General features: G+C 45.9%; 1 protein-coding gene across 1 annotated transcript in view; it reads left to right on the forward strand.

The window, feature by feature from the left end:
• The window catches only part of ULK4 (unc-51 like kinase 4), a 650,099-nt gene that overhangs the window by 209,221 nt on the left and 426,932 nt on the right, over nucleotides 1-13,946 (forward strand). The window contains exon 32 of the mRNA XM_074312876.1: nucleotides 13,775-13,880. Within this exon, the coding sequence (XP_074168977.1) occupies nucleotides 13,775-13,880 (106 nt within the window). The remainder of the gene's footprint in view (nucleotides 1-13,774; nucleotides 13,881-13,946) is intronic.

A 13,946-nucleotide genomic window follows, 5' to 3' on the forward strand; every position in this document is an offset into this window, starting at 1 on the left:
CTTCCTCCGTCATGTCCCGTTTGCATGCCCCTTGCCAGAGCGCGTGGTTGTTTACAGTTTCCCACGTTCTCCTCGAGGCCTCACATCTAGATGGCTATGCAGGAGGGTCCACGAGTTCTGGCCAATCATGACAAGTCAGTGCAGGCATGATAAGAGTCCACCTTAGAGTGGTAGGACAAGGACGAGCATGAGGGCTAAGGCCTGAGGAGGTGAGGTGACCGGCGGGGGAGCACCCACCGGCACGTGCAGTGGGGATGTGTGTGGCTTCCTTTCAGCAGCCTTCTCTGACCTCTCGTTAAAAGCGTTTCACAAGTTTCTGCACTTCTTGGGGCTGGTCAGAGGTGAGTTGTGTTGTTGAGAGACGCTGGCAGGGAGTGAGGCTGGTGTGGAAGGAGCTGCCTGGTGGAAGAAGGTGTCACCTTCTGGCAGGTGATACATTCATGTCGAATGAGACTCTAATTGACTGTAATGCTTTGCTCACAAATATAAATATAAAACAAAGTATTCGTCTCTGAATGCTTCCTTCCTGATTGCAGAATGGGTAACATTTTAGGTGATCCATTTCTTCTTATTAACTCCAGAGGGTTTCATAGTGGAAAATACATGAGACGTATTTATGCTTGCAAATCAAATTGCCGTAAAAGGTTATTTCAATAGACAGAGGGAAAATCATAATAAAATAATTTAGTAAAAATGGGAGCTAAGAGTATTTTTAATGGAACATGATTAGACTTAATTTTCTTACTATTTCCATCATTAAAGCTCCATTATCTTTTCTGAAACCTCATTTAGGCTTCCTGCCCACACTGCCGTTCTGAGGCATTTGTGGGGAGCACACAGAAGTCTGTGAGTTCCATTAAAAAACAAAAATAGCTAATAATATGCTGTTCTTTCATTTTTGCTATTTGATAGCCATGTCCCGCATCCAGAGTCTCACATCCTCTCTTTCTAACCCCATCTCTTGAAAGCCTCATAGTGTCATTATCTCAGAGCTTCGTACAAAAGCAGTTTGATTCCAGAGTTGAAAACAAAACTGAGGCTTGCTGATGAGTGTCCCCGAACTGCAGAGGCTCTGAGGGTTTGTAAGAATTCCTCTAGTTATCCCTTTGCCATCAAGCCTGTCCGCCGCCAAGTCATGTTTGCACATAATAACAGAATCAGTCATAGTATTAGCCTCATACACATCGTGGAACCTCATAGGTAGCGGTAGGTAAGTATCCATGTACCTTAACCCGCCTACCCCCACCCAGAGAGTATTGCCTGCTCTGTCTGGTGTAACGAGAGAGAGAGCTGGCCTTTCCAGCCAGCGAGGTTGAGTAGTCCAGGTCATTAAGGTTCAGTCTGAAGTCAAAGCCCAGAGGCCCATAGGGCCACGCGAATGCAGAAAGCCAGGTGCTGGTCGGAGCTGAGGGGAGGAACTGAGAGAAGCTGGCAGGAGTGGGGCCCGTGGAGCTGACCCTGAGGGTGACATAACTGTAGCCCCTGCCTACTTTGTGCACCGATGACATAACTGATACCTGTAATGTATAATGACAGCGTATTTCTGGTTTGTGTTTAACACTACCAAATCCACAAGGAATGTATACCTGAGGCAGTGGCTATAATCCAAGATTTAGTGTGGGGCCTCAGAGTCTTAGCTAAGTGTTCCGAGTAATCAGCCTCAGTGTCCCAGCCTTTGTAACGGCCCGTTTTTCTCCACCTCAAGTTCCAGAGCTCCACGGTCTGTGCTGTTCCTCAAGGTCTAGATCTCTGCAAGTCTGCTGATTCTTCCAGCACAGCCTCATGCCCATCCGTGTCATTTCCAGGTTTCTATCTTCAATGTCACTGATTCTTTCCTCCATCTGGTCAACTCTACTACCTAAGCTGGCTATTTCATTCTTGTTTTCTTCTATTGAGTTCTTAATCTCCAGATTCTATTTGGTTCTGTTTTAAAATTTCAATCTCTTTCGTAAAATGCTCATGTTGTTCTTTGATTGTGTTTCTGAGTTCATTAAATTGCCTTTCTGTGTTTTCTTGCATCTCATTGAGTTTTTTCAGAACTGCAGCTTGAATTCTCTGTCATTTAAGTCACATATTTCCATATCTTTAAGTTCCTTCTCTGGAGACTTTTCACTTTCTTTCTGAGCTGTCTTGTTGCCTTGGTTATTCATGGCAATTAATGATTTATCATTTCTCTTCCTAGACATCTACAGGATTGGGTTCTGCAACAGGTTGATAGGAAGAGGTCTATCTTTTGTTTTGCAGTACATGGTGGTACAACGTTTTATTTTCTCTCCGACTGCAGCTTTTTTCCCCCCTCTCTCACACTGTAGTGTTATATTTTCTCTGCACTATTCCAGCTTCTCACACAATGGGGGGATTCCCTGGAAGGCGGGCTTCTCCTCTGTTAACAGTTCACATGGGTCATAGGTGCCGTGTCCATGTGAGGATGCTGAGAGCTTTTGAAGTTCCAAAGCTCTTCCAGCTCCAGAGTCAGAGCCCGTAAGTTTCAGCAGTTCTGTTTACTCCTGCAGGGATCCGCCCAGATAGGTGGGGCCAGGGGCGGGGTGAGTTGTGAGAGGTGGCCCAGAGCAATGGCAGCAACCACCAGCACAGCCGGTCCTGCTTCCACAGCTCCCTCCCCTTTGCCGGAACTAGTTGGGCTGCAAATCTGTGTCTGCAGTCCATAGTTCTCAGAACAGCAAATATTCTGTTCTTTTGATCTGACACTGCTACTGTTCCGCTTCTAGCACCGGGCAGGTGGGGGCGGGGCGAGCTCTGGGAGGGTAGGGAGGGGGTGGCTAGTCTCAGTGCCTAAGGCTTCCATTCTCTGCTCGGCAGTGAGGGCTTAAACCACCGTTTTCAGCCTTCTTCCCTCAGTCTTTTCTCCGAGGTCTCTGCCATGAGCGTTGGGTTCAGCTGTGTTATATGCTGCCCCCTCAGCCCTGTGGGCCATAAGCGGAGCCCTAGCAGCCCGAGTTCTTCCCTCTCCCTCAGCTGCGGTAGTTCCGGGAAGCAGCGAGCTCAGAGCAGTGAGCTAGGTCTGTGTCCTGGCCCCCACACGGCTCCTTCTCTGCACTTCTCCCTTCCCTCCTCCCCGCTCGCGAGATTCGCCCACCTTTAGGTGAATTCTGTAGTGAGCCTCTTCGTCTTGCCTGTCTGCTGTGCAGGGAGTCCTTTGTGGAGTTATAGTTGTTTGACTTATTGTAAATTCCAGGGGAGATTTCCAGAGACTCACCTCACGCCGCCATTTTGATGACATCCAGGAGATTTAACTTTGGGTGGTGAATACACAATGCAATATACAGATAATGTATTATAGATTTGTACTCTTGAACCCTATATAATTTTATTAACCAGTGTCACCCCAATAAATTTAATAAAGTTGAAAAAATACACATATGAGAAGGGCTGTGACCACTACTCTACATACACACAGAGGGGCCAGGTGACAGCATGGCAGGACAAAGAAGTCCCAACATGTGGCTCCATGAATCAAGAAGCACCTGAAAGTGCCTGGAATTGTAGAGAATCACTTGGTTTTCTGCTTCCTTCTGTTGAGCTTGGCCTGAGTCACCTGGGGGCTAATATTAGGCGGTGCTAACGTGCAGGGACAGGAGCTGCTGCCTCTGTGCACCGCCCTGTGAAATGTTGGTCAGCATTTAGAGGCACCCGGTGCTGGACAAACGCGAGGTCTGTAAACTCATTTCTAGTTCCAGATTGAGTGAACCGCTGCCTAGCGATGCAGAGCCGTTTCGATCAGGCATCTGCAGACTAGAGGTTGTACCCTGAAGTCAGTCCTACTGAGCTCACTGTCCCTTTTTTGGCAAAATCCATCTGTCCTTCCTCCTCCCTTCCCATCCTCTCTCCCTTGCTTGTCTTTCTCCCTTTCATTCTACCTCCCTTTGACTTGCATGAGGAAAATCTAATGAAGCTATCTTCACATCTAAGCTCTTAAAGCTGAGGCTTGTTTATTGGGATACGATAGTTAAAAATATGAAAACAGTATAGCCTTCCCGTTCCCCTCCTCCCTCATTCCAGGGGACTTTTTGTGGATTTGTGAGACTTGCTTTGGTGCAGAAACAGTGGATGTGAACGATGGGAGTGCGAGTCTTGAATATCCAGCCTATAGCCAAGACCCCCATCGGTGTTTGTCCCAGACTAGATATTGAAGAGTAGGGTCAGGTTTCGGCTACTGTCTCAAGGCTCCCAGGAGATGCCCAGCCTGGCTTGGCCTAAGAAATTAATTTAAGCTCTCAGTAGTTCCCTTCTAGACTTCAGAAGTGGGGACCAGCCAATATATGGTCACTTTCTCCCTTGGTCAAGTTGGTCAATCTCCTGACTCTTTTGGAGTCTCCTTATTCTTGTTTGCCCAGTACATGCCCAGTGTGTGCCCAGGGTCTGTGGGTTTACTGATTCCTTCTCCCAAACCTTTTCCCAGAACAAGACCCCTTGGCTCTGCCCATGGTTGTCCAGCGTGACTCATGTTACGTTAACACTGCCTAGTTTTTGCTTATTTCTACTTCCAGCTAATTTTAAAAAATGTCAGTAAGGACACAAAATATCTAGGAGGTGAAAAATTCCTCACATTATTATATCCCATTGCAATCAATTTATTCTGCAAGATGCTATAGTTTTAACATTGTGTGGCCAAAAAGGAGCATATTAAATGTTCCAAAGTGATTATATAGGTATAATTTATTATCTAAGCAAAGTCTAATAAAAGGAAAGCTGATTGCCCTAGTTCTGCAGACTGAGAACAGAAGTGTGACATGCATAAAATACCAAGGGTAGCAAATTCCAGGGTGACTGACAAAGATCCGGGCTGCCTCACATGCTGACTTTTAAAATAGTCCAAATGTGTGTTTGCAGGTCCCCGAGGTCTGATTTGTAACCTCCTCAGAATAATTTATTGGGAAAAGATGCTCCCTGTTTAAAATTTCAACTGTGTGAGATGGCCAGACTCTCCTGTCACCTCTTCAGAGACAGCCCTCTGCAACAAAAACTGGTTGAAAAATCTTGTCAGATCCAGAAAGAATTTGCTTTTGGGGCATGGGGGTCAGAAGGCATGATGTGGAGAGGGATTCCCATTTCCTTAGGAATAGCCCACCTCCCACGTGCTGTTCAGAGATAAGAGCCGACCTTCCAAAGAAGGTGGTAGGTCTGTCGAACCTGCAGCTCCAGGGAGCCGAGCGGACTTATGGCTTTATTCCAGTGCGTGCAGAAGTCATCAGTTTGAAAGTACCTCCTTGACTCTCTATCCCCTGAGGTGGTTTGCAGAATTGTGAGGGCAAAGGGAGGAACTGGGAAAGGAAGACGTTCCTCCGAGTTGAAGTCCTGGCCCTGCTCCCGATGTTTCTTTCTTGGGGCTTCCGTTTCTTTATCTTTAAAGGATTGAACTAGATGGGTCTCTGAGATTTTTCCAAAGTCTAGTAGTGGTTGATTCTTGCTTTGCTCCAGGTTTGCCAGCTGTTTGGGGGCAGGGCGAGGAGCTCGTTTTGCTCAGCCCAGTTTTCTTCCTGCTTCCTATTCTAATTCCTTTGTGTGCTTCTACATCCTAGGTTAAAGTAAACTTCTAACCAATTCCCACTAAAATCTTTCTCCTGCAAGATTTACTAGTACTTCTTTGAGGCAGGAACCATGACTACGATACCTGGTAAACTCCCATTGCAAAAGCTTTGCAAACTCCCCCAGTAAAAGATAGCGGTAATTGAAAATGTCTGTGATAAGTGTGTGTCTTGATCTTTCCATTCATTTTTACCATATGTGCTATTTTTTTCTTGAGAATGGGGTATTTATGTTTGTGAGTAATTATCTTTAATGGAGAGTCCCATTAAAACTGCGTCAACATCTTTCAGAATTTTTGGAGTGTACATTTTGCTGGTGCAAGTGCTTCGCGGGTCCTTGACAAATATTTAGCATGTGAGAGATTTTGTGTATTTTATTTAAAGTGAAAGGATCTGAATTTATCATCTATGGCGAACGTTATTCAAAAGTAAATACCCAAGGAAAACTTTCTGAGGAAGATTATTTTTAATCCCTTTGTGGTTCTGCTTCACGCCATTGTGTAGCAAAATTTAGGTGCTCAATAAATCTCAGTTGCATAATTGAAGACAATTTCTAGTCATTGACAAGTTAACCTGAAGGAGAACCACACAAGCTGTATATTGCTTTCCCCAGCTGTACTCATGCAAGCACTTTGAGCAAGACTTTTTGTTGTTAATTGACCAGAGGCCACCACAGATCAGACACTGCACCTATGCACTGGGGACACGACTGCAAGTCCAAATTCTGCCCTCAAAGGGCTTGGCATCAGGTGAAGAATGGACAAGCCAGCAGTTACAGTACCCGTGGTAGATGTGCGGTGATGAAGGCAGGCACAGGAAGGTGACGAAAACACCGTTGTAGCACGAGAACACAAGAAGGGAAGCCTCGCCTGTAGCCCCAGCTCCAGCAAATGGCATCTGGCCTGAATATTAATTTTCCAAGGCTTCGTTTTTGTTATTTGGTGGTGGTGGTGATGACGATTGTTCTACTTTTGGACAGTGGCAGAGATGCAGGGAACAGGCAGAAGGAGATGTGTGTCTGGATGCACACTTGCATTTTCTCATGTGTCCCTCTACTTCTGGCCTATGTTTAGCTCAGGTAGCATGTCGTGGGGCAGATTGGCCTGTCTTCCAACACTCCAGGCAGACACATCAATGGGGCAGTCGGACCCCAGGGACACGGGTCCTGGCAGCTTCCCTTTGCCTCTGTTGCCAGTGTTTTCCTGCCCCAGCAGCACTGGCTCTGGCTCAGTGCACCTCCTGGAGGCGTAGGACCCTGATGGACCCAAGAGCATGGAAGCTTCCTGCTGGAAGCCTACGTCACGGGAAAGGGCAGCACTGGAACAGCCAAGCGATGCAACTCACCTGCCAGAAGGGCGCCCACAGCCCGCTGCCACTGGTGTTGCCTGAGGACAGGAATTGTAAAGCCGGGCTCAGCATCCTGATTGGCGAATGGCACCGGTTGATCTAAATCCTCCCTTCTGTGCCAGCTGCTGGGATGCGTCACGAATAGTAACTTGTATTCACTGTTCCCAAAGGGCCTCTGCAGTATCTGTCAGTCAAATTTAAAAAAATAATGAAAACAATTTTCTTCTGTTATGGCTTTAACCAGAATGAGGGAAGGAGGCCTTCAAATGATGACCCAAGTGAAAGAAGGGACCTAATTCTATTCCTCCAGGCTCATAGGGTGAGAGCATCATACGTTTCTGGTGACAGATGGGAGAAGAGCATACTTCACAGTTCTCCCTTAGCCTCCTCAGAGCCTGCAATGCCCCCAAAGCCCCGACCACAGGGCAGATGAGCTGTGGAATTGCTTCACACCTGGCAGAACAAATGCCCAGTGGCAGTGACCCCAGCCCCAACTTCATCACACCCCAAACATTCCCTCATTGGACCCCCAAATTTTGGCCTTCCCAGGAAAGCCCATGTATGAAGTAAATGAGTAAATTAATGTTAACCTGTGCCCTTTCAGTTTAATCCAGCTTGTTTCCTTTCCTGCTCCCCACCCTCAAGGGTCAGGATTTTGGCTCAATAAGTCATGAGAATATTTCCAAAATCAAGATGCAGTATTTCTCTGGGATTGAAAGCGTTGGAGCGACAGTGCCCTTCTGTCATCTCTTGGGTCTTGTGACCTGCCTTCCCTCTACACCTTTGAGTCCCACTGGAGCTCTGGACACACCCTGGACTGTGGGAGGCAGTGGCCGTCCGCCTTAAGCCTTCCACACACGAACGAACTCCTCAGGCCTGCAGCCCCCACATTTGAGCCCCAGGAATGGAGATGAGCCTCTGCCACTTGAGAATGAGGAGGGTGGTGAGCAGTAGAGGAGGTGAAGCTGGGAGTAGACACCCCATTGGGAGATTGCGGTGGCCCCAGCCAAAGATGACGACAGCTTGATCTGAAGGAAGAGGATGGATTCCGGAAGGGCTCGGGGGGAACCGGGAGTACTTTATGGCGGATCGGGAGATAAGAGAAAGGCGGTGGCCCCAGGTCCTTCCAGGATTTGGCCAGGCTGGCCAGACTGTGGGACCGTTCATTGAAACAGGAAACAGAAAAGGAAGCAGTGTGAAGGGGAAAGAGATGATGAGTTCAGTTTAGATTCCACTGAGTTTGAGCTGCCGGTGGGAGAGTCTTGTGAAAAGTCAATAATATGCAAAAATTCCCCTCAAATACATGTGTTTCATCTCAGTGCTCCCAAGACCCTTTTCTGTGGGGCCCCAGGCCTCTAGGCATCGAGTCCTACATGAGGACGTATGAATAGGAGTGTGAGTGGACACCCCCTAGATCCTGGGGCAGCAGCGTTGTGCCATGTGCGAGCATGTGCCCGGCCGACGAGGACCCCGCAGAGCAACGCTCCTTTCTTGCCCTGGCAAGTCGTCCCAACACGTGTTGAATATGATATGCTGTGTGTGTATTTCTAAGAGTTTGCAGATTGCAGGCGCACCCTGTGTGCTTCTGCTTTTCGTTCTCGCAGTGGTTTCCAACCTCCTTAGGATTGGTTGTTGTCTTTTACTTGGTTGTCCTTTGAATTCTGACCCACACCAAAGGCAGGAGAGCGTGGCCATCATTCATTGTCACTTCTGATCGTTAGCGGTACGTCCTGCCTGGGCTGTTCAGACCCCTGCCAAACTTGTTCTCTGGACATCTGAAGTCTTTTAGTGCCATTTACATCTTCCGATATTAGAATAAAGTATAATGCTCTGTTTACAGTGAAACCACTTTGGGAAGGCTAATCATTTTTCAGTCGCGTTTCCTTGCTGTGCCCTTGGTATTTCAGAGCTGTTCGCTTGAAGCACTGAAGCAATTAGTTTTGAGAAGGCTGATTCTTCAGGGTCCAGTGCTCGCCTGCCTTTCATTTGCTGAACGCTGTACATTTTAATGAAGTTGTTTCATCTGTGTTGCCAAACACTAGAATTTTGCTGCCTCAGTTCTAATTATCTCTACTGGCAAATGTTATGTTTGATTAGAAGTCTCAAGGGCTCCGTTTATTAAATGTCCGTGCACTGTGGCATTGGACACACCAGTTAGGTCAGCTGTGCTTATCGATGGGTTGTGGATGAAGGAGTTAAAGATTGTCATCCTAATCTTAAATGGCCGTGGGATGTCAGTGATACCTTCTCCCCCGAGCTCAGCTTCCTTCCATATCCATCAGCCAGTGGTAAATCTAAGTGTCTGAGTAAGGTGGCGATTAATGGCGGCTCGAGTGTGTGTTTTCTTTTTGGGGGTAATATGCTCATTCTTTCCTTTCCTATAGTTGCCTAATGCCTACATCTTGCTTCCTGGGTTGTACGTCTCACAGCATAGTGATAATGTGCTAAGGGCTCTTATGAAGCCAGGAGATCCAAGTGGTGGTGCCACAGGGCAGGGCACATGTGGCATGAAAGGAAGGAGGGCAACATTACAAGAGCAGCCCCCAGACAGCATTTCTCTGCTTCTTTCCAGCCCCTGCTCTGGGCTCCTTTAAATTCCTCCCATATAACCCCATGGGCCCTCGGGGTGTTGGTGAACCTGGGGTGTGTTGACTCATCTGGGGACCCTGACTCCCCTCCTTTCTCCTCCTGTGCTGTGGGCACCAGGCAATGCTGCATGGTGAGGAGGGGCATGGGATCCCAGCTTCACCAGTGCAGAGCTGGGGGGTTCTGGGCAAGTCCCACTTCCCCTCGCTGACCTCACTGTCGATCTGTACAAAGCGGGGGCTCTGTAGCCTGTTCGGTGTTTGGGTGATGATTAAATGAGATGACACAGCTAAGGGATTTTCCCAGCCTTCTGTCACAGTTCTTCCACCTGGGACTCGGGCACAGCTTTCGCGGGAGGGGCTGTCCTAGAGGAGCATCGAGTGAGGACACAGTCGCTAATCAGTCATCTCTCTCCTCCAGCTCTGGCCCATGGTCTTTGAACCAAACCTGTGGTTCCCTTTTCTTTTAAAAAGAAATTTACTGGGGTGACATTGATTAATAAAATCATACAGGTTTCAAGTGTTCCATTCTATAATACATCATCTGTATGTTGCATTGTGTGTTCACCACCCAAAGTCAATGCTTCTGTCACCATGTATTTGACCTCCTTTACCCTCTTCTACTTTCCCTCCATCCCCCCTTTCCCTCTGGTAACCACTAAGCTGTTGTCTGTGTCTGTGAGTTTTTGTTTGTTTGTTTGTTTATCTTGTTCATTTGTTGCTTTCAGTTTGATATCCCACATATGAGTGAAATCATGTGGTTCTCGACTTTTTCGGTCTGACTTACTTAGCCTGTCCTTTTCTCCTTACACTGGTTTTCTGCATGTGCCCAAGAACTCTGGGCCCACATACTAACCCCCATGTTTTCTCCCTTCATATAATCCTCTGCTCTGACTTTGAGAAGAAAATGGGATGTTTGTCAATGCATAATTTATCCGGTGTAGACTAATGTGTTTGTGAACAGCAAGGACAAATCTTATTAAAGTTGCTAAGAGAAATGAAATAACTCAATTTGATAGAAGTTAATAGAGTTGTACTTAATTCGTGTTTACACCTTCTCAACTGCTCTCCCCACGTATTTAGGATTCTTTCTGGGGAATATTATGATCTAGGCCGCAGCGGTACCTGTCTTAGTTCCCCCAGACACCATGTCATCATCGTCAGAGGAGCAGTGACTGTTCTGTGGTCTCCCTCCCCCTCAACATGTAAGAAGTGTATATACCTACAAGAGGGAACAGGAAATAAACTTATAATTCTATAATTTTTATAAGCCCCACTTAATATTGAACGGAGCTCACAGTTTATGAAAGCTTGGAAACCAACAAAGAAACTAAAAAACATTAAAACATTTTTTTAAAATTTATTTTCAAATTACAGTTGACATACAATATCATATTAGTTGTAGGAGTACAACATAGCGGTTAGAAATGGGCACACGAGTATGTTACGAGCTGGTCACCCTGCTAAGCCTAGTACCCACCCGACAGCATACGTAGTTACTACAATATTATTGACTATATTTCCTGTGCTGTACTTTATATTCCCGTGACTGTTTCTATAACTGGCAATTTGTACATCTTAATGCCTTTGCCTTTTTCACCCAGCCCCTCAACCCTCCTCCTGTCTGGTGACCATCAAAGGATACGATAGAAAGGGAACCATTTCTCCCAGTCTGGTTACAGGATTATCGGTCTCTTCTTTATTCTCTGCATCAACTATTTTATCCTGAGTACCCCCGGTCATAAGGGCAGTGGGGGCTCTTGATAACCAGCGTGTGCCTTGGATGTCTGCCCCTCTGCAGACTGACCAGGGGCTAGCAGAGGCCTTCATTCTGCAGTGCGAGGGGACCTCCATCTCAGGAGTCCCAGAACCTCTTTGGCCAGGCTACGATCCCGGTTCTTAGTGTTCAGGGGAAATGGAGATTTAGAAAGTGGGTTTCTGTGTTAAAGGAAATGCCTGCATTCATAAGTGGCACTCACCCCACGAGCACAAGGAAAAACTGAAGTATTGCCAAGGGTATCATAGAAAAGGTGCATTTAATCATTAAAATGTGCCTATCAAAGGAACGCTGGGTATACTCCTATCTCCAGTAAGACTGACGGATATTTGCTTACAGGCTGGTCTTTGAACAAGGAGCGCTATGTGTTATTTTACCGAATGGGACCAAAAAGGGTTCATCAACTTCTCTTTTCTTCACAAAAAGTAGGTTTCCAATGTATTGTTAGTTACTTTATCATGAGTAACATGTCATGCCATGTTGGTGCTTCTCGATCACCCTTTCCATCCAACCAACTGTAAGAGTAATTAGATGAAATTGGTGGCAGACCATGGCTTCCACATAAATCTTCTTAAGTTGGTGTTGGTGAAACAGTCAAACATTAACATCCACCCTTAAGTGTGTGTTTCTAAAGAAAGAAATTTTTAGGCGTCTGTATTTGGAAAGCAAACCGCTCGTCCTGTCATCGTCTTGAGAGGAACAAGGACTTGTTCTGTGGTCTCCCTTCCCCACGCTATGTCACATTACGTGGGGCTTGTCAGGCAAAAACGTAGACGGTAAACTCATGAAACCCGGTGGCTCCCATGAGTGGAAGGTAGACATCTGTTGACAGAGCAGCTTCAGAGACAGATGCGTGTTGGTATTTTTGTACACTCAGGAAGCCGTGTGTCCATCAGAGCACTCGTGGCCGCTCTGCTGCACGTCCTCACTCTGAGACGTGGGTTATTGGAGCCTGTGCCGTATGGACCATTTCCGGTCACCAGGGCAGAGGGAATGATGGGACAGTGAAGCCCTCAACGGCCCTTAAAGTTTCTGCCCAACTCAGTTTAATTGGCCAAAGCAAGTGTCGTGGGCATCTCTACTTACAAGTGGGCATGAGCATTCTCTTCTTATCTCCACAAATCTTCCTTGAACCTCTTTATGTCACCTTTTACACTGTTTCCTCCACTTTCTTGTTGATTGGACTCACCAAAACTTTGTCTATTTTATTGGTCTGTCCAAGGAACCAGCTTTCCATTTTAATAATCAGTCTTCATATTTGGGCTGTGAGTTAGTCAGTACAAAGGAATACAGATGTCCCCACTTTTCTCTCCTCTTTTTTTGCACTTGCTACCTTCTAACACATTATATAGCTTATTTATTATGCTTGTTTTTTGTTGTGTGTTTCTGTGAGGACAAGGAACCTTATTTTGTTCACTGATATACCTCAAGTGCCTAGAACAATGCCTGGTATTTAATAGCTGTACATTAATTATTTGTTGAGTGAGCAAAATACAGCAAACCATATATTTCTCTCTCTCTCTCTCTCTCCTGCTAAATTGATATACATGTTACTTTTTAGGATGGGCCTAGTTACTAACTGAGTGGTCCAGGGGCAGGGCCAGGACTAGAGTGAGGCAACCAGATAGTGAGAGCATTTGCATGAACCTGAAGGTGAGGGCCTTCTTTCTTCTTGTCCCCGATGCATCTGGCTTGCCTCATCCTAGTCCCAGAGCTTAAAGGCATTCTCTTTATTTTTGTTATTTGAAATTTCTTAGTTTCCATTATGTTCTGTGTTGTTGAATTGTTAAAAAATTCAGAGGAATGAAAAAGGAAATAAAGCTAAAGCAAGTTATTTTTGAGATCCCTTAAAAATTACAAAGAAATTTTTTTTTTAATCTTTAAAATGAGAACTGAAGACTGAAGAAATATCCTTCAAATGAGAAATTAAGACTGAAGAATTATTCGTTTTCCTCATTCTCTTTAGGACCAAAGTTACTCCCTGCCGTACAATGTTAAGTGTTCGGGGAAAGCAAAATTCACTCTTTTAGGTCCCAAGTGTAGTTTATTACACCAAAGCAGTGATGCAGTAAGTCATATCTAACAACATAGCCATCAGCAGTGTACAAGACTTCAGAAGGGAAAGATCAGTACCAGTTTACTCCTGAGTCTGCAGAAATATTTCTTTGTGATCTCAAGATGACTTTCAGGTGTGTCCTCCTAAGTTTCATGAGGTTGATTTCTGGTCACTGTCATCCTTTGTCACCCATCGGAAGCACAGAGGGCTACGTGGCTGTCCTTCAGCTCATGGTCAGGGGGCTGCATGCAGTGGCGCCCATTCTCTGAATGGTTCAGGCTGCCTCCCCAGTCACTTAACTCACTAATGGGGCGGAAGTGTCTGCTTCATCAGACTGCAAAGACATAATCATGGAATCTTGTGCAAAGAATGAAGGGATGGAGGTCATTTGATCATTTGTCATTATTATTCTTATGTAATTTTATCTCTGTATAGTTATGATGAGCATTATAATCGGTTGCAGGAACATCAGGAGAACATTCTGGGTAACACCATGCAGAGCGTGATTGCACTGCTCAACAACCTGGTTGCCTGCAAAGATTCAAATATGAAACTACTTTATGAACAAGGTAAGTGCTTCTTAGAACTCGCCTTTGATTCTTTTGAGTTTTGCCTCTTTGTAAGTTTCCGCATCT

The sequence above is a fragment of the Rhinolophus sinicus genome, linkage group LG10 (assembly GCF_036562045.2).
Source record: "Rhinolophus sinicus isolate RSC01 linkage group LG10, ASM3656204v1, whole genome shotgun sequence".
Classification (NCBI taxonomy): Eukaryota; Metazoa; Chordata; class Mammalia; order Chiroptera; family Rhinolophidae; genus Rhinolophus; species Rhinolophus sinicus.